General features: G+C 32.9%; 2 protein-coding genes across 5 annotated transcripts; both read right to left on the bottom strand.

The window, feature by feature from the left end:
- Nucleotides 1-40: 40 nt before the first annotated feature.
- LOC145730907 (sphingomyelin phosphodiesterase-like) lies at nucleotides 41-7,224 on the bottom strand. 3 transcript variants are annotated; one of them, XM_081982422.1, is made up of 17 exons: nucleotides 6,961-7,224; nucleotides 6,789-6,829; nucleotides 6,502-6,730; nucleotides 6,317-6,441; nucleotides 6,101-6,221; nucleotides 5,723-5,893; nucleotides 5,071-5,198; nucleotides 4,360-4,511; nucleotides 4,223-4,301; nucleotides 3,996-4,168; nucleotides 3,753-3,947; nucleotides 3,109-3,209; nucleotides 2,833-3,057; nucleotides 2,644-2,753; nucleotides 2,399-2,586; nucleotides 2,187-2,344; nucleotides 41-337 (listed from the first exon to the last, which is right to left on the bottom strand). In XM_081982422.1, the coding sequence occupies exons 3-16, from the start codon at nucleotides 6,554-6,556 to the stop codon at nucleotides 2,206-2,208; spliced, it is 1,962 nt and encodes a 653-aa protein (XP_081838548.1). In that variant the 5' UTR covers nucleotides 6,557-6,730; nucleotides 6,789-6,829; nucleotides 6,961-7,224; the 3' UTR covers nucleotides 41-337; nucleotides 2,187-2,205. The 3 variants fall into 3 exon arrangements, 2 of the variants coding, with proteins under 2 accessions (XP_081838548.1, XP_081838549.1); XM_081982423.1 differs by having other exon boundaries at nucleotides 2,902-3,057; XR_014178707.1 differs by lacking the exons at nucleotides 41-337; nucleotides 2,187-2,344 and having other exon boundaries at nucleotides 2,446-2,586; nucleotides 2,644-2,769.
- Nucleotides 7,225-7,363: 139 nt separating this feature from the next.
- LOC145730906 (phosphatidylinositol phosphatase PTPRQ-like) lies at nucleotides 7,364-17,441 on the bottom strand. 2 transcript variants are annotated; one of them, XM_081982420.1, is made up of 17 exons: nucleotides 16,914-17,441; nucleotides 15,925-16,221; nucleotides 15,544-15,867; nucleotides 14,454-14,792; nucleotides 14,087-14,395; nucleotides 13,717-14,031; nucleotides 13,403-13,663; nucleotides 11,877-12,144; nucleotides 11,407-11,484; nucleotides 10,790-11,013; nucleotides 10,620-10,702; nucleotides 9,661-9,795; nucleotides 8,375-8,500; nucleotides 8,173-8,321; nucleotides 7,975-8,110; nucleotides 7,810-7,870; nucleotides 7,364-7,742 (listed from the first exon to the last, which is right to left on the bottom strand). In XM_081982420.1, the coding sequence occupies exons 1-17, from the start codon at nucleotides 17,050-17,052 to the stop codon at nucleotides 7,633-7,635; spliced, it is 3,354 nt and encodes a 1,117-aa protein (XP_081838546.1). In that variant the 5' UTR covers nucleotides 17,053-17,441; the 3' UTR covers nucleotides 7,364-7,632. The 2 variants fall into 2 exon arrangements, with proteins under 2 accessions (XP_081838546.1, XP_081838547.1); XM_081982421.1 differs by lacking the exon at nucleotides 11,407-11,484 and having other exon boundaries at nucleotides 16,914-17,439.

Genomic DNA, 17,441 nt, shown 5'->3' with positions numbered 1-17,441 from the left:
GCTAACCAGCTGCTATTTACCAATAATTATAAAGACAAAATTTAATCCCATTTAAATTATAATTTAATTACAAGACACTTAAAAGTTTACAATTTAGATTCAGACAATGGCCAACCATCAGCGGTTTCTGCACCTGGTATAAACCTAAATTCTCCCACTGGACTGTATTCGATTTCCTCCATCTCATGTCCATCATTAATGTTGAGTGATCTTTTGCCAGTATCTTGCAAACAAATTAAAATTGCTAAAATGCAACTAATAATAAGTGAGGTCAGTATGATCATATAACTCGGATGGATTTTCAACTCGGCAACAATTAGGTCTAAGGTTTCCATCGCTAAAAATAAAAAATCCAGTTTAATTAAAAAAACATGCAGAAGAAAAGGCCTCATCCAATTAATTAAAGTAAATAGTGTAATAAATAAAAAAATATTGGTAATGAAACTGTAAAATCAAATAAATGATTAAGTTCATTGATTATTTAATTTTAATCTATACTTTTGTTTAAAGTAAATCTACTCCAAAAAAACAAAGTGTTGTTAATCGCTTTAATCTTCTTTATTTTTTTGGCAGTATACTTTACCATAACCTTCCGTTACACATACAAACAACTTAACTTACTCTAACAACAAACTTAGAAACGACATTGTTACTTCGTTTAAACTTACCAAATTAATCTCCGATGAAACTTAATATCCTAGATTATTACAAAACTACACACTATATCAATCAGAGCACATGCACTTTCAACCATAATCAAGTTAATGCGACGGCAAAGTTGAAGTTGCTTTCCGCTTGAACCTTTTATTATGTTCGTAGCAGAGTTAAAAATAAATATTGTTATCATTTATTACTCACAATATCGCAAACAGATATTATGTGTCGGTTATCTTTAAGCTGTTTGAATAGGGATTTCACTCCTGCTAAAGCACAGCAGATTTTAAAATAATTATCAATTAGGCCTTTTAATTATACTGTCGAATTATGTTAAAAAAGCTGGTATGCATCGAGAGTGATTTTGAGGATTTATGTTTAGAAAAAAACGCACATGCATCACAGTGAATATCATGGAACAAAAGAGCGGGAGCGTGTAGAATACGTGCCTCTCAATAAGGCAGAAGAGAAAACTTATTTACTTTGGTAAAAGCATTAACAAACAACTGAGATGGTAAAGCTGAGGTCAAAAAATCACTTGAAAAATGACGATACTACTTCTACTACTAGTACTGAGAATGTCCTGGTCTTGCAATGCGGATGATACTGCAGTTCTAGTAAGAACCAAAATCTACTAATTTAGAAGTGTGTAAAGAGTTGCCAAAATCAGCACAGATCTTCAAAATAGTTAATAATTGCAGTATACCACATGCTGATTTAGAGAATGCTGGTGAATTTTTGGAATACATTGATAAAAAAATTATTAGAGTGCCGAAAAAGTACCTAAGAGCCACGAATGTCAACGTTGATAAACATTTTCAAAATATTGAGTTCAACATAGTACTAGTAGTAGTGTAGGTCGGATATTATTTTAGTGGCCATAAAAAATAAAGTATCTTTATATAATAATGTATCTCTAAAATGCAAAATTTTAGAGGGTAAGTTAACTTATTTTCATATTTTGGGGCAAGCTGCCATATCATCCTGCGCATATGTTATAAAACATCACAGGAAAGACCAATACAGGGTGTTACAAATTCGATGCATTAGCATTGCTATCTCAGAAAAAATAACTGATAGAGCTTTAGTTAAATGGAGACAAAGTTGCGCATTTTATTGCTAAATAATTTGGTAAAAAAAGAACTGATCAATCATCTGTCAAATTTCTATTTTATTTTTTTACCACTTTATTATTGATTATTTTGGAAAACCAATGGCATCTTCTGAAGGCACTTTTTTATGCTCTTCAAGAAAATAGTTTTCATTTTCCGCTCAGACGTTTCGGTTTTTTTTTAATCAATTATTGTTTCTGAGATAGCAATGCTAATGCATCGAATTTGTAACACCCTGTATAAGACTAGTCTGGGTTGTACCTAACGGAAATCATATTGGTTTAATTAACTGGAGACAGATGTACTAGAAAAGACAGTCCAAAAAGATAAACAAAAGTAATGTCGTAGTGAAATGGCGCTTCAAATGCAACTTCTTTTGTATTTTTCACATTTTGCAGGTTAAATAAAAATAAAAATTACTAGAAAATGTTTATTACAGTCAAGCTTTGAACGCAACTTCTAGTTCGTGGCATAGCTGCTTCCTGCTGTGCGATTTGGCTGACTTTAAATCGCATAGAATTTGAACTCGACATTTGGTATCGCAATTGGCAGCAGTGGGCGAATTTCGGTTGTAATTTCTAAATCAAAGCAATTAATTACCATTCCAGTAATAGGTTTTGTTACAAATCTACCTGTAAAATGTATCAAACAACTCTTCATTCACCGTCATTTGATCAACAAGCTCATTCCACTCATTCGGACTTAAACTCTTCATTCTGTATGCTTCTTTAGCTGAGTAAAGCTTATACCATTCTGGGGTATTGTGTGGAAGATTCGTAGTGGACAAATCAAATGTCCAGGTTTCGTGATCCAGAACTTCCTAAAAAATATGCTTCAATAAAAGCTGTTACATTCCAAGAACGTTGATTACAATTACCCTTGTTGTAGTATCATGGTCACCGTCAACGTAATAAATTCTAAAAGCAGGGTTATAATTTGTATAGCTTGTGACTGAAGGAGCTAAATAGGCAACTGCAGTAGGTCGACCTACAAGCAATACACACTACAACAAATTGTGATTTAGTGACCACAAAAAACAAGAAAAAATTATCAGCAATCCCATCACCTGTATATTTAAGGTCTTTAATATTTTTGCTCTTCCACCACCGAAAACGTTTACTAATCGAAGTCTTACTGCTGTATTCTTGGACGTCATAAAAGAGCTCAAACTCGTCTGCATGACTGTGACCGTAAAATAACGCAACCACAGTATCTTCATAACGGTTTATAATGTTGTAGAAGTTTTTAGACCAAGTCTTCATACAGTCTGAACTGCCTGGTGCGATGTGACCTATAATAAGACTCTTTTTTCCTGTTTGGTGGTAAAATGTTATGAAAATACCAATAATATGCACTTTTTCACTCCTTTCTTCGGCTCCTTGTAGTTCATGGATTAGCCATTTTAGTTCGTGGGCCGGGTCAGTGCTATTTACAAGAAGCCACCTGTAATTATTTTTCTTTAATGACATACCAAATTAACTAAATATTTCAGAAGAGCAACACCTGTTGTGGTCGTGAATTTTTAATTAGCCAATAAATAAAGTTCTGTCCAATAATCCTATAATTACTTATTATGACCATAAATCTTGGTTATAATCCAAAAGCAGAGTAATTCAAGGTTTTACTAACTGAATGAATGATATTGAACAAATATTAACTTTACTTGAGGAGTATTTGGAAGATTTTTTGGACAGTTTAAAGAGCATATTGAAGGTTCTGGAATGCTTTAGAGGCATTTGGACATTCTTAGACGGTTCTAGAATTTTTTGAAAGCTTTTAGACTGTTTTGATATCTTTTGGGAGCTTCTAGACTGTTTTGGAAGACTTTCGACTGTTTGAGAAGCATTTTGGAGTAATTGTAGTGTTTTAAAAACTTGTTAAACTACTTTAGTAGCATTTGGAAAGCGTTTCAACAGTTTAAAGAGCATCTAAAATGCTTTAAAGGCATTTGAAACCTTGTAGACGATAGAAACCAGCAGTACATACCAGCTCAATGAGTGACAGTAATTTGTATTTACTGAAATCAATCTAAATCCAGGTCGTAGTAGGACTGAATAAAATGCTCCATGATACACAGTCTCTTCTACACCTTCGGGTAACCATTTGAGCCAGGAAGGTGCAAGTTTGTTGTACAACCAAGATACTGAGTGTTCTGGATCTTTTACCCATGGTGGTGCAAAACTTTAACAGAAATTGTAAGAATTGTTTTTGTAAAAAGTGAAAACATACTTTCCTGCCGGGCTAGCTTCGTGGTTGCCTATAGCAGGAAATATGGGGGTGTTAGGAAAAGCTTGAAGCACCATCTCAGTTGTTTGATTGATTACATTCAAGTTGCCCTGTTTGGTTTGATTCCAGATATCATGCGGTGGCAAGTCACCAGTCCACAAAACATAATCTATATCCTAGATTTAAAATATTTCAGAGTTCAACAAATCCATTACAGTCCAAAAACATACCGGATGCTGTAAAGTGATGAACTCGAGCATGTTTTCGAGCAATGCTCGGGGTGTATCGCATTTTTCGTAGGATCCCCATCTGCAAAACCTTTTACAGTAGTTTTTCACTTTCACACGATATTAATTTAATGTTAAACCTTCCAGCTGGTACTAAGTCTTCACCATCTCGAAGAGTGCTGTACGTGCGACAACACAAAGGTTCTTCACAATTTGACACTGAACCTTCAACGTAATCCAAGTCGTAATGAGTGTCGGAGATTTGCAACACTTTAAACACTGGCGAACCAACCTATAAAACAAATTACATTGTTATTGTAGTATAATTATAAGTAGAAGAATGATTGTGATACATTTTTAACCAGAAAATTGCCAAAAGCCTTAAAAGTAAAGTAACCAGCTAATGAGCTAATTAAAATAGCAGTCATACATTTTTAACTGCTAAATTTGTGACATAATTTTTCTGAATTAAAAAATCAGTTCAATTAAGTAAGTAAATTTTCTAGGAAAATGCTGAAATCACATTCAAAAAATGTTTCAAAATTATGAAATTACCAAACCCAATGCTAAAATGAGCAAAATTGAGACACTTTTCCAAAAAATGCTAAAATTTACCGTTACAATTCTGGCAGCAAACAAAATGACCGTTTAATTGCTGAAATCGTACAGCAAAATGCAGAAATCGACATTTGATATGATAAGCAACATTCTAAAAGTTTTTTTGTGTTTTACTGCTAAATTTTAATTGAATACAGGCAGAAAAATGTGAACAAACTTTAGATTATTTTTGTTTTTTTCAATCCAAACTGAATAAATGTAATTCATAGAAAATAATACATTAGATTTGTTACCTTTGGTGGTTGAGCAGATTTTCGTATCTGCTTAGGTTTTTCTGAGATGTGAACTTTCCAATCGTGCGTGGTGACGTCAGCTGTTGGACACACTTCTCCAAATATCAACTTGCATACATCATGCGGTCCTGACAGTTTAAAATTTTCAGTTAAAAATTATGAAATTAATAATAAGAAATAATGATATTTTAAGCTTTTTTTCAATCCATTTCAACGCTATATTAAGTGGAAAATGTTCGAATTTGAAACATCGTATCTGCAACGACATTCAGTATTGCAGTCTGTTAGTAATTACTGACAAAATGCTAATTACTTTGGACCATGAGAGATGTCCTAATTAAAAGATGATAAAACTATTGAAAATTATATAAACCCCTCAACTATACAGAGTGTTACTTAAAGAAACGTAATAAATTTATATTCCAGGGCAAATTTTTAAAACAAAAGTCTAAATGGGTTGTGTCTTAAAATAGTTGCTCTCTTATCAAGATTTCTGGAGTGAATTGCTGTTTGGAACTTTTAATCGCATTTTTAGAGCAGTGCTAATAAATTGGAAAAAGTGGTAAGGGTTAAAATACCTATTTCCATAGTTAAAAGTAAAAACTAGGTAGATTGTTAATATTGTTATGACTTCATTTCACTAATAACTCACCAATTGTCATTACTTCCATCACTGGAATAACTTCAGGTCCGTACATATCAAATATTCCACTGCATACACTCAAAGTTTCAATTTTAAAACTCACGCATATTGACACGAACTTTGCTTTGATCTCCTCAAAGGAAGTACCACTTTGTACTTCTTGGTACAGTAATCCAACCCCTAAAAAAATTTGTATGAAACTCCAATTTAAGTGGATTTGATTACTGGAATGTAAACTGTTTTAATCAACATTTTTTATGTACTACCTACACAATAAGAAAAAATCTTCCATTGTTCTCTAAAAAATTGTTCATCTGAACCATATCATTGAATAATAATCAACAGCTGTTTCGTATGTATATTATGAGTAAGTAAAAGTACACATACCTAAATTGCAAACTCCGCAAGAGATTTTGGATCTGATAATGTCACCTACGATCCTCGATTCCCTAGTTGTTTGTAGTGATTTCAAAGACGTGTTGTTTTGTAAAGCTTGTACATTCAAATCCTAATAAAATGTATCCAGTTTAAGAAACACTAATATTCTAGGGATATTCTTGAAATGTTTGTCAATCAGATAATACAATTAGAAAAATAACTTACCTTAGCAAATGTATAAAACGGCATTAAAAAGTTATTTCGAGAACTATTGAGCACTGGGTGAATATGAGTATCTGTCCTATAATTCCACTCATCATTAAAGTTAATTTGACTCACTGGGAGAGCATCTAAAACAAATTTTTCAAGTACCGGTAAATTTGAATTGAAAGAGAGAAAAACAGACTTACCGCAGTAATTAAGTAACCAAATTGCTGCCAAAATCTGACAATACACTTTCAACATGTTTGCGATAAAAACTTGTATAAATTAATAAAACGTTTAACTTTACCGTCGCATCTTGCAAATAAATTCAAAGGAACTAGATGGAAAACGGAAAGTTTGGTATCTTACGGTGCAAAATCCAAGGATGTCCACTAAAAACCCATATTATACCTGCTCGGCGGCAATGAATTTACGCTACAACGTTTAATGCATAATGTATAATATGAATAAACCAAACACAAGAACTATTTACTCAGCACTTATTACACGAGCGTTTCCTCCTATGTTTTACTTCTAAAACAACAACGGAATAATAATAATAATACCATTTACGATTTGTAAGCACCTAACTACTAATTTTCGGTCAATGATCAATCTGATGGTATTCTATAATTTGTATCTCTGATGATTGTTGCAGTACTTACTTTTGTTTCCGGCTGTTGCCGACATTGCCCAGACCATTGTTAGTGATTGCAGGAAAATTACCATTTGTTCCCTTCAATTAGCAGAAACTATATTTAGGATTGCTATTTGTTGTTTATGTGCGGTAGCTAGCCAAGTGCGAAAATGTGTCAATTTAAAAGTAATTACATTACTAACAAAATTACGACAGAGTATCATTTCGTCAAATAACATCGGTAAATTAGTTTGATTAAAGTTTTAATGGCTGATCGCACTATCGTGTTCCTACATATTATTTTTTAAAAACGTTTTTTAAAGAATATGATTTTTTATGATTATCTCTTTAATATTCGCGAAATTGGACGGTGAATAATATATTGTCAATTAAATGGATTTTGATTTTTCAGGTAGTAAAAGACAAACACATTTTTCAGCTTGGAAGTAGTGAATTGTACGGTTCAGTTACAAATATCCACATGATAGAGACTCCTCTCACAATACTCAAGTTGTCTCAAAGTATCTGAGAATCAGAATTTGCGACCCTTTTCCTTCATTATTATTGTAATTTTCATTAGATTATCAATTAACAATTGGCTAGGATTATCTATAAATACACAATATCAAACAGTACACAGTAGATTACTTACATATTAACAACAAACAAAACGACACACTGTACAAACAATAATATCTCTTTAGAAACTAATTTCAGCTACTGCAGGTGCGACATTTGGCCTTCCGTTCTGGTATATAAGTCCTGGTATAAAGTTCTCGTATATATGTTCATCATTATTACTTTGATCATCTAGAGTTTTAAATAATCAAACATTTCACACGTAAATTACCTAACAAACATCGCACTGTATTCCTACCTTCCATAAAATTATTCAACAATATATCTCTGAGCGTCATGTAGATGTACAAATATTGGTCCTGGAAGTTACAAATTGATTTAAAAATGTATGTGTTTGACAAAAAGTTTCGGACCATCACAAAAGGATTGGACCAACTAAAAACCAAGAGTTTCTCATAAATACCTGAGTCTGAACCATCCTCATTCGCTGGCTTCTTAATTCTAATACTGTTTCAAAAACGTCTATATCATTACGAGCTCGTAAAGCCTGGTAAAGAGTATCTATTGCTATAATGGTTCCTGTTCTACCAATACCAGCGCTACAAAAATAGAAATCAGAATTTTATTATCCCCAATTAATGTAACAAAATCATAAATCAACCTGCAATGTACAACAGCCATTCCTCTCTCATTTTCCCAACGTTTTCTCATTTGATGACAAAAATTGATTATATTTTTTGTAGAGTCGGGTATGCCATGATCAGGCCAGTCCATGTACTGCATATGTGTGACTATAAATTGTGCATTTTCCTAGAAAAGTACATTCTTAAATTGTAGAATTTTACACGTAAAGCACAACATACTTTTCGAACTTGAAGTGTCCTGACGTAGTATATCTCGAAAAACAACTCCATAGTGCATTTTACTTCTATATCAGGTTCGAAGAGTAGAGTTTCTTGATTTTTCGGAAAATACCGATGGCATTTTTTCTGGTAGAGAAGAAAACAAATCAATTACATTTAGTTTAGAAATTAGTTTACCTATTCATTCTTGATGTTTTAGTTAGTTTTTGAAAAGTAAGACCATCAACTAATCAAAGATAAATAAAAATTTTACAAAAATCATAAATAAACTGTGCAAAAACTGGTAAGCAGATTCCTAAACGCAGGTAATAGTATATTATTCAATGAGCATGTAATAGTAGCTATCAAAAATAAAGTTTTCATAAGTAAATCATTAGCCATTACATGCGTGTAGACTTCTATACTTTTCTTACTGCTCTGGTAAGAATTTACAATGAAAGTAAATAACACACACAAATTAAAATATCATGGTGACTTTTCAAGTATGATTGCATGTTTCGTTGTTATTGGAGAAGACAATGAAAATTAGTTTGTGTGGCAACACTGTACGTCGGTTGTCAAGTAGTAGTCTTTAAATATTTGTATTTTTCGCACTTTACCAGACATTAATTAAACAGTATAAGTTCCTGTGTGTTTTACTAAGTCCACAAGAGCCACTCTGTCATAGTTCTTTTGTATCTCCATGGAATTGAATTTGACTGTTAATTTTCAGGTTTAGAGCAGAACAAAAGACAGACCTGTAACTGACCAAATGTCATAACTGTCAAAATTGCACTCATAAAGCTATCAAATACGTTTGGTACTGTTTATACTGATTTTACTGGATTTTAAGACTGTTTTATAGTTTTACAGCTTTATGGAGAGGATTTTGACAGTCGTTCTATTTGAAAATAGACTGAAAGTAAGTCAGAAATGGACAACCAAATATTACAAATATCAAAAATGTACTGATGGAAGTATAAAATGCATTCAACCAAAGTCACACTGATTTTGTTACTTTTCAAGTATGTTTCATGGTTTTGTACCTCTATGGCATTGAATTTTCCAGTTTTCACAAAAAGGTAAATATTTTAAGTTTGACAAATGAAGAAACAAACGTTATATTCAAAACATTTGTTCCTATTACACTGTTACGTCACTCAATTTTACTTTTATTTTTGCTATATAACGGTGGTGCGCGCGGGTGGTCCGAAAGAGTGTGTAATAGACGGATAAATAATAAGTTGTATTATCTACTCTAGTGAGTAATAAGCACATTATTAACAGTCACAGAAGAAAAATCTTACCTTGTCCTTCTCAACGAAACCAGTAAGCATGACAATCATAGAAACGTTTTCTTGATAAATCATTTGCCAAAAATCTCTTGATGTACTTTCTAAAGGCCCCTGACAAGCTATATATTCGTTTTTCCTCGAAAAACCCTAAAAAGCCAAATTCATTATGAGAGCAGTATATTACACAAAACACAGAGTTACTCTTTTAAAAAACTTTTTGAGATTGAGAAAAAAAATGATTGAACAGGGGCAGCAGTAAGTAATATTATAGAATATTCAGAATAAAGTTATCATCAGCAGTGTGAATACTTAAGTAAAAAGGACCAATCCATGCAGGCATAAGGAAAAGCAGTAGCAAAGTAGTTTATCATAAGTGTGGACACTAAAACAATACGAATTAGCAATCAATCATAAGCAGAAAACTGGAATAGTTAACTAGGACATCCAAGTATGAGAAACGAATAGCAAAAGTGACAGCCAAGATCAGCAGGAGTAAGTTAGAAAGGTGGGTACGACAATTATTTACTAATAAAACTCCAGGATTGTGACTCAAACCTCTCAGGAGCTTATGCAATACTGTTTTAAGAAGCTGTAAGTGGAAATAAGTATTCAACGAGATTTTTAGGATTCCAAATAAAACATTATATAAATTTGACATCAAAAATCATTCCAGCAGATCAAGCACATTACTCCTTCTGACGTTATATGACCTTCATTTAGCTTGTCAATATGTCAATAACAATATTACGTTATACGGAAGGTTATGGATCGAAAATACTAATGATTTAATTAACTGAACTTAATTTTTTTTTTCCTTCTTGATTAATTGACTGGCCATTTCAAAGTCCACAGTTCAAACACTTGACAGTCTTAACTAAATGTTCTGGATTAGCGTTAATTGAAGATTAGAACATATATTAGTAAATTCAAATTCTCTCTCTATTTACCTAATACAGGTCGAAACTACTCACCTTTATATACGAGGCGTTAATATAATCGGAACTGGTTTCATCGTCTTGATCTACGGAGCAGAGTTTTACTCTGGTATGATCGTCTGCAAAAAATACTCTCTGATTTTTAGACTATTAAAATGTACACTCCTCTAACTGAACTGATTTCACTACATCAAAAATTTACTTACATGGTAGGACATCATTATACCGATTTTTAGCTTTATTGTGCGGAAGAAGAGAGGCGTCCGTTTCCAAAACGCTAGACATCTCCTCAGTTTTTGCGCGTAATTCTTCCCACTCTTCTTTTAACGCGTTTCGATTTTGCTCCAAATAGTCGCAGCGTTCCACAAATTGATCAATGGGAATCAATGTCTTTGATCGAGGACTTGTAATTTCGTTTCCAATGAGTTTTCTGAAACATCGTATTTTTGAAAGGATCTGCTTTAGGCTTGAATTAGCAAGAATATTGACAATTTGTGCTTTAGTTGCCTTTAGATCTTGTTTTAAGTGTGCAATACAGTACAGAATTTAAACGATGTTAAGTTATTGGCAAATTGTTTGACAGTTTTTTACTTTGCCCACGTGCATTTTGTATGTTATTATTTATTTAACCTTAACCATTACACAAAACACTTAAGCATTAGTAACTATGCCTTATGGAACGTTATAGGTATTGTGGTTATAAGATGATTGAAGTCATGCCACAAACAAGAAACGGATTTGATGAATCATGCAATGAATTAATGTATTACTGTAATTTAGCAGTATAATTGTTATTCACAATAATACAATTATTAACGCTTACATAGAATGGTCACTGGCCCTATAGACTGTTCTGGTTTGGTGAGGGAAGAATTCACAAATTCTACCTTTATTTATGAAGCTAAAACAATAAGCTTGAAATGTTATAATGTAAAATGTGATTTAAAACGACAAAAAAATTAAGACCGTACTCTGTATACACGTAAAAAGCGATTAAATAATATGGAACCATCATTACATAATTACAAAATGCATTTAAAGGGAAAAAGTACAAAACAGAGTGGTCCAAATGTAAACTTAAAAAAAACGTGAACTTTAAAACACGTTAATGACTGGTTATCAGAATGACAAAGTTCAACTTTGTCTGTTCACTTAAAAATAATATTTACTATAAAGCAAATTTTTTCTGAATATTCTATCACCGCGCAGAATAAAATTGGACCACACAAGACAAATCAAAATAACGTCTTTCGGTAATTTTTAATTACCTTATCGTAAAAACTATATACATACTTAGTGATTCCCCTCTTCCATAAAAAGAACACTATAAATGCGATGACGGCCAACAATGTCAAACTGATAGTAAGCAGCAAAATAAGTGCTAGCTTACTAAGGGGTTCGGTGGTAACTACTAGGGGCATACTATTTCTGTAATAGTCAGCGGTGAACACCCTGACTAGCACGTAGTATGTCGTTTCGGGCTGTAATGGTCTGTTACAGATCGTTTCCTCATCTGTACATGAAGTGTTCTCACCGATAACATAGTCAACAGAATCGGAATCTGAAACAAAAGTTATTTGGAGTTTTGGCACATATGTGCGCAGTTCAAAAAGTATCCAAAAATATTTGATAAAGCATCTCAGATGGAGATATTTAACTACTTAATTTCCAGTTTTTGCAACTGTCAGTTCTGAGTTAAGTGAATTTACTTATTTATTGATATGAAAATAATGTTTTCAATCCAAAAAAAAATGCTTCCCAATTAACGTAACAGAAAACGATGTTTATACCACAGTTAATTTGAAAAGATAATGAAGAAGAGGAGCGCCCAGCTAAGAAACCTCGTGTTCTAGTCTTATAAGAAGAAAGTCATGAAAGTGCCATTGATAGTAATTTTGAGGCAATCACACAGGAACGAATGATGATATTGAGGATTATAATGAGAGATTTATAACTTGAGCATGGTTAAAAAACAAAGTTTATCTTATCAGCAACTTCTTGGGGATCCTGAGAGGGTTCTCCTTCTAGCTGTAATGTGTTTACCGCAAATTAGGGTGTAATTGCGAGAACGATAAGAATAGCCTGTATGAATGATCATAAAATTCTTGTTTCAAAAAAGAAGGGACGTTGTAAAGAATCTTGATAAGAATCGGCAATTGATCATTATGATCATCAACATTTATCGAGCATTTCAATCAAATTTCTAAGTCCAAGCTACACGAATTTTCTAAAACTGCCAGAGGCTTCTAAATACCACATAAAACACTCCAAAAGTTGTCAAAGGCTTTTAAGAGTGTCTTAAACTTCACCTAGATTTTCTAAAATTACCAGACGCTTAAACGAGCGTCTTAAACCTTGCCTGACGTTTCTAAAATTGCCAGAAGCTTTTAAAATAGAAAACAATTCAAAAATGGTCAGAATCGTTTAAGAGTGTCTTAAACCTTGCCTGATTTTTTTAAAACTGCCAGAGCCTTCTAAATACTTCAGAAAGCCGTCCAAAAGCTGCCAGAGGCTTTAAAGAGTGTTTTAAACCTTGCCTCAATTTTCTAAAATTGCAAGAGGCTTCTAAATATTACAGAAACCCCTCCAAAAGTTGCCAGAGCCTTTAAAGAGTGTCTTAAACCTTGCCTGAATTTTCTAAAACTGCCAAAGAAACCTAAATGATTTAATGCATGAAGCAACACTAAAAAATAAGTTCCCTGAGAAAGAAAGAAGTATCAAAGCTACGGAAAAATGTATTACCTCAGCCAATCTGGCTTTTGAGAATTCTGTCATACAAATTCAATCGAAAAAAAAAACAAATTTGAAAAACTCCATACCTGTAAAGGGCCACCAACGTTCGGGTGTAGCTTGATAATACGTAACATCGTCTATATCGGATAAAGTAGCCTCAGGCCACTCAACTCCATTCCAAGAATCACTATTTCCTCCAGTCACGTTTGCACTAGACACTATTATAGCTAGGTATAGTATTTCTCCAGCATCATCACTGAATTGTGATCTTTGCAATAATATTTTAGCGTTGGTGGTACTTGCTGTCATCGACAATTCTGCTATGGTGCTATCGTCAAAACTTGGCACTTAAAATTGACTTTACCAATAAAATCACTGAAAGGTAAAAAGTGCAGCTTACCTCCCGCTGGAGCCGTAAAATTAATAGTTATTTCGTCACTGAGAAATTCCGAATTTCTTATAGAAACTGTTATGCTATACGTGTATTCCGGTTCTAGCACATATGTTAGATTAGTCTCAGTCCAGTCCACTATTTCTAATTCGTTAGGACCTATTTTATCATAACCAGATCGTGTACCCAGAAAATGTATAACGTAGGACTCAAACGGACCATTGAGGCAACCAGGAAATATTGTAATTTGACTAGTGACATTATAATTGTTTTCAACTACCAGAATTCTCTGGATGTCATAAGTGACGTTCACTAGTTCTGGTTCTGTAACACAGCAAAACATGAACCAGTCGTAAAAAGGAAAATACTTAATACTTACTCGTCGTATTAGAAGTAATCGACAAATACGTGATATTTCCTCTTCCTCTAGATGTAACAGCAGCGATAGAAGCATTGTATACTGTACCGGGTATTAATTTAGTTACTGAATAATATAGTTCTGTTACATTTTCCTTTATATTTTCTGGTACGTCTGACTCAATTGCGCACCACTGAGTTCTTTCCCAATTTAGATTAACATAATCCAAAGTAAACTCATAATGAGTAACGTTTCCCGGATTATTACTAGGCATTTTCCACGAAAATTGCAAAGAACTATCAAATGTAAAGTCTTCCACTGTACCAGGATCTGCAACTTCTAAGTTTTAGTTCATTATTCTAGTCCTTATCAAAACATTTCCGCTTACAATTTTCTTCGGTCACCAACGAGTCGTTGAAATACGCTTCACCTTCAACAGCATCATCACTGATTGCAAGCAAACTTAACTGATAATTAGATGCGGCCATCAAGTCAAGGATTTCCAAATTAGAATTAAGATCTTCACTGGTAATACTTTCATTAAAAGTACGGTCGTCCGTTACAGTTTCGTTGTACTTGTAAATTCCAAATAATTTGATTTGGAAGAAGCTGACAGGTCCGTTTGTGTTACATGGCATGTCCCATGACAACAATAAACTGTTTTTCACATTGTTGTTTTCTTGGATTTCTATGAGGTTCCATTGAACGTTTTGTGGTTCTTTAGATGCTAGAACAAAGTACATGATTTGATCAATGTTCTTTTTATTTCAATTAATACTGCAACTATAGTCAAAAAGTCTAAAAAATTATGTATGTCATGCTCTAAAAAAAATAGAAGATTTAGCAAAAGACAGCTTCTGCTGACTATGACTTTCCGGTTTGGCAATAGTTAAAACATACAGAGTGGACCACAATAAACTGCTGCGATCAATTATGAAAAAACTGTAACAAGCAGAAAATTTAGCTGCATCATGTCACGGTGACGACATTTCCGGCTATGCCAAATGAAATGAACAAAATAAAACACCCTGTATATTGTTTCTTTTTTAGATTCTACGTTTAATTCTCGATCTACTTCAATACAATTTCATATACCTATCTGTATTATATAATAACTAAAATAGCAGAAAATTTGAACAATGATTATTTATCTTTTTCGATTGACAGTTCTTGGTAACTTATAAGTGATTCTTATATTAATTGGAGTTGAAACTTCTAATATGAAAACGTGTAGCCAATAAACAGATTTTTCTAAATGTTTCGACAACGATTTGAAACCAGTAAGAGTAAAAAAAAAAACAGAAACAAAATGCTCTAAACGTATGTTATTCAAATAGTAATAGAGTCTATTTAGGGAGTTACTGTAAGAAACAATTTAGCAGGAAAGCAAAAAATAAGGAAACATTTTTGTAATGAAAGAAACCATTTGCAAACTGCTGCTACTTCTTAGACAAATTAGATCCATAAAATTTGCTTACCTGATACTTTTGTAGATAGTGACAAATAATTCGAATCTCCTAAACCTGCCGTAGACCAAGCAGCAATATCAACATCGTAATTAAAATCTGGCAAAGCTTCTGCAAATGCATAATTGAATGTCTCATTGTTCAGACCAACAGATATTGGGTTTTCATGATCGCCTTCGCATCCACTCCAATAATGGCTTTCATTTACCACACCAGTTCTAGTAATGGTCAAATTGTATCCCAATAAAGTTCGTACCTTATCAGGTTCTGACCAAGTCAAATTGAAACTTGTTGCAGTAACATCGTCCACATAAAAGTCCGTGGGCATGGAAGGTGCTAGATAGAAAATGTAGTCTATAGCAATATTTCGTACAATAGGACAATTACACCTACCAGTCTCTACCAGTGTGGTAAATATAACAGTTATAACATTGACTGAATCATTTTCCTGTTGGAAAGTACAATTGTAGGTGGTATATTCCTCAAAACCTTCAATGGTCCAATTAAAGGAATCCGTCTCAATTGTAGAGAAATTCTTATAATCATTTACGTTTACGTTGTCAGTTGCGCTACAATTAACAAACCAAGTGGCCACATCACACGAAAGGTCTACAGTGGTTGTCATATTTTCTACAACGACGTTGAATGTGGCTTGAGTAGCCAAAACTTCTAATTCGTTGATCATAACACCTGAAACAAACATTAAACACACAATCTTAGCTTGCTTCAACTTTGTATTTACAGCAGTTTTTTTGCTTAACTGACCTACGTCATTCTGTATAGTCTTCAACCACATGTCACTCTAAACAAGAAATTATAAGAACAATTGCAAAGTGTACACAAATGATACTTTAGGTCATTTATTACTACCTATTTGCTTTTAACAAAATTACTAAATGAAAAAGTAAGAAAGCAGTTGAGAAAACCATGGTATTCATATATTTTTGGTTTACTTTGTAGGTTCAATTTTCAAAACTTTGCAATCAGTTTACTTCCGGTATATCAAATAAGATAAATCACAACAACTTATTTACCGATCCTACCGCAAACCTTAATTTGATACAATATGACTTTTACTTGGAAATTTTTATGTTAAAATTGTTATATTTAATTTATGTTTTGACGCAAAAAATGAGCTTAAAACAATCTTATCTTAATTTTATTTATTGCACTTTATTTTAGGCCTTCAAGGGACCAGGTTATGTTGGAATTTAACAACAAAAATGTTTGCTAAGTATACTACAATTATTATTATTCTTTATAATGACTTGTGTATAATTTGCATCTGGACCAACCCAGAAAAAGAATACTCTTTGCAGGCATTTTGATAAACAAAAAACAGCATGAAACTAAGTTTAAAAATTAAATAATCACATACTTACTATAATAATTGTCATCGCAAGATTGTAGAGTGATTGTAGTAGATTCCGCCAGATTGTTCTCTACATAATCACCTTCTGAATCCACAAACTGAACAAACAGATACAAGAGGAGCACTTTCTGTATGCGAAATATTCTCATATTAGGAGGGAATGTCTACAAAACCAGCCTGGCAAGCACAACTAAGTTAAACCCGATAACCCACTTAATAAACAAATAAAACCACAACACAAATAAATAATTGATACGTTAATTTTAAACAAAATACATATAAAACATAAATCACTCATACAAGGAACGGCACCGCACTGCCCACTCTTTTCCGCAAGCGGTTCGCTGATAACTTCAAAATCATATCTTATCTTTTAATTATTATTTCATATAGACATAAATAATTTATCGGAAACAAAGAAAGAGATATTTAGTTTTCCGAAATACATAATATGCTGATGATTCATTAATCTTCTCATTATAGAGTATTACGTCGACTTTAAAACGCGATGATCCGTTTTAATCGAACAATACAACCA

This window comes from Ips typographus, linkage group LG6 (assembly GCF_016097725.1).
Source record: "Ips typographus isolate SLU linkage group LG6, UJ_Ityp_2.0, whole genome shotgun sequence".
In the NCBI taxonomy this organism is placed as follows: Eukaryota; Metazoa; Arthropoda; class Insecta; order Coleoptera; family Curculionidae; genus Ips; species Ips typographus.
This window is presented reverse-complemented; position numbering and strand designations above follow the sequence as displayed.

Bases quoted from the DNA above. Each gene is read 5' to 3' on its own strand.
- LOC145730906 (XM_081982420.1), bottom strand. From the start codon at position 17,052: ATGAGAATATTTCGCATACAGAAAGTGCTCCTCTTGTATCTGTTTGTT. The intron at 14,396-14,453 runs GTAAGCGGAAAT...TAGAAGTTGCAG, and splicing joins GTTGGTGACCGAAGAAAATT to ATCCTGGTACAGTGGAAGAC. The intron at 7,743-7,809 runs GTAGGAATACAG...TTAAAACTCTAG, and splicing joins GTTGAATAATTTTATGGAAG to ATGATCAAAGTAATAATGAT.
- LOC145730907 (XM_081982422.1), bottom strand. From the start codon at position 6,556: ATGTTGAAAGTGTATTGTCAGATTTTGGCAGCAATTTGGTTACTTAAT. The intron at 3,948-3,995 runs GTATGTTTTCAC...TTTCTGTTAAAG, and splicing joins GAAGCTAGCCCGGCAGGAAA to TTTTGCACCACCATGGGTAA. The intron at 2,345-2,398 runs GTAGATTTGTAA...GCTTTGATTTAG, and splicing joins TTGTTTGATACATTTTACAG to AAATTACAACCGAAATTCGC.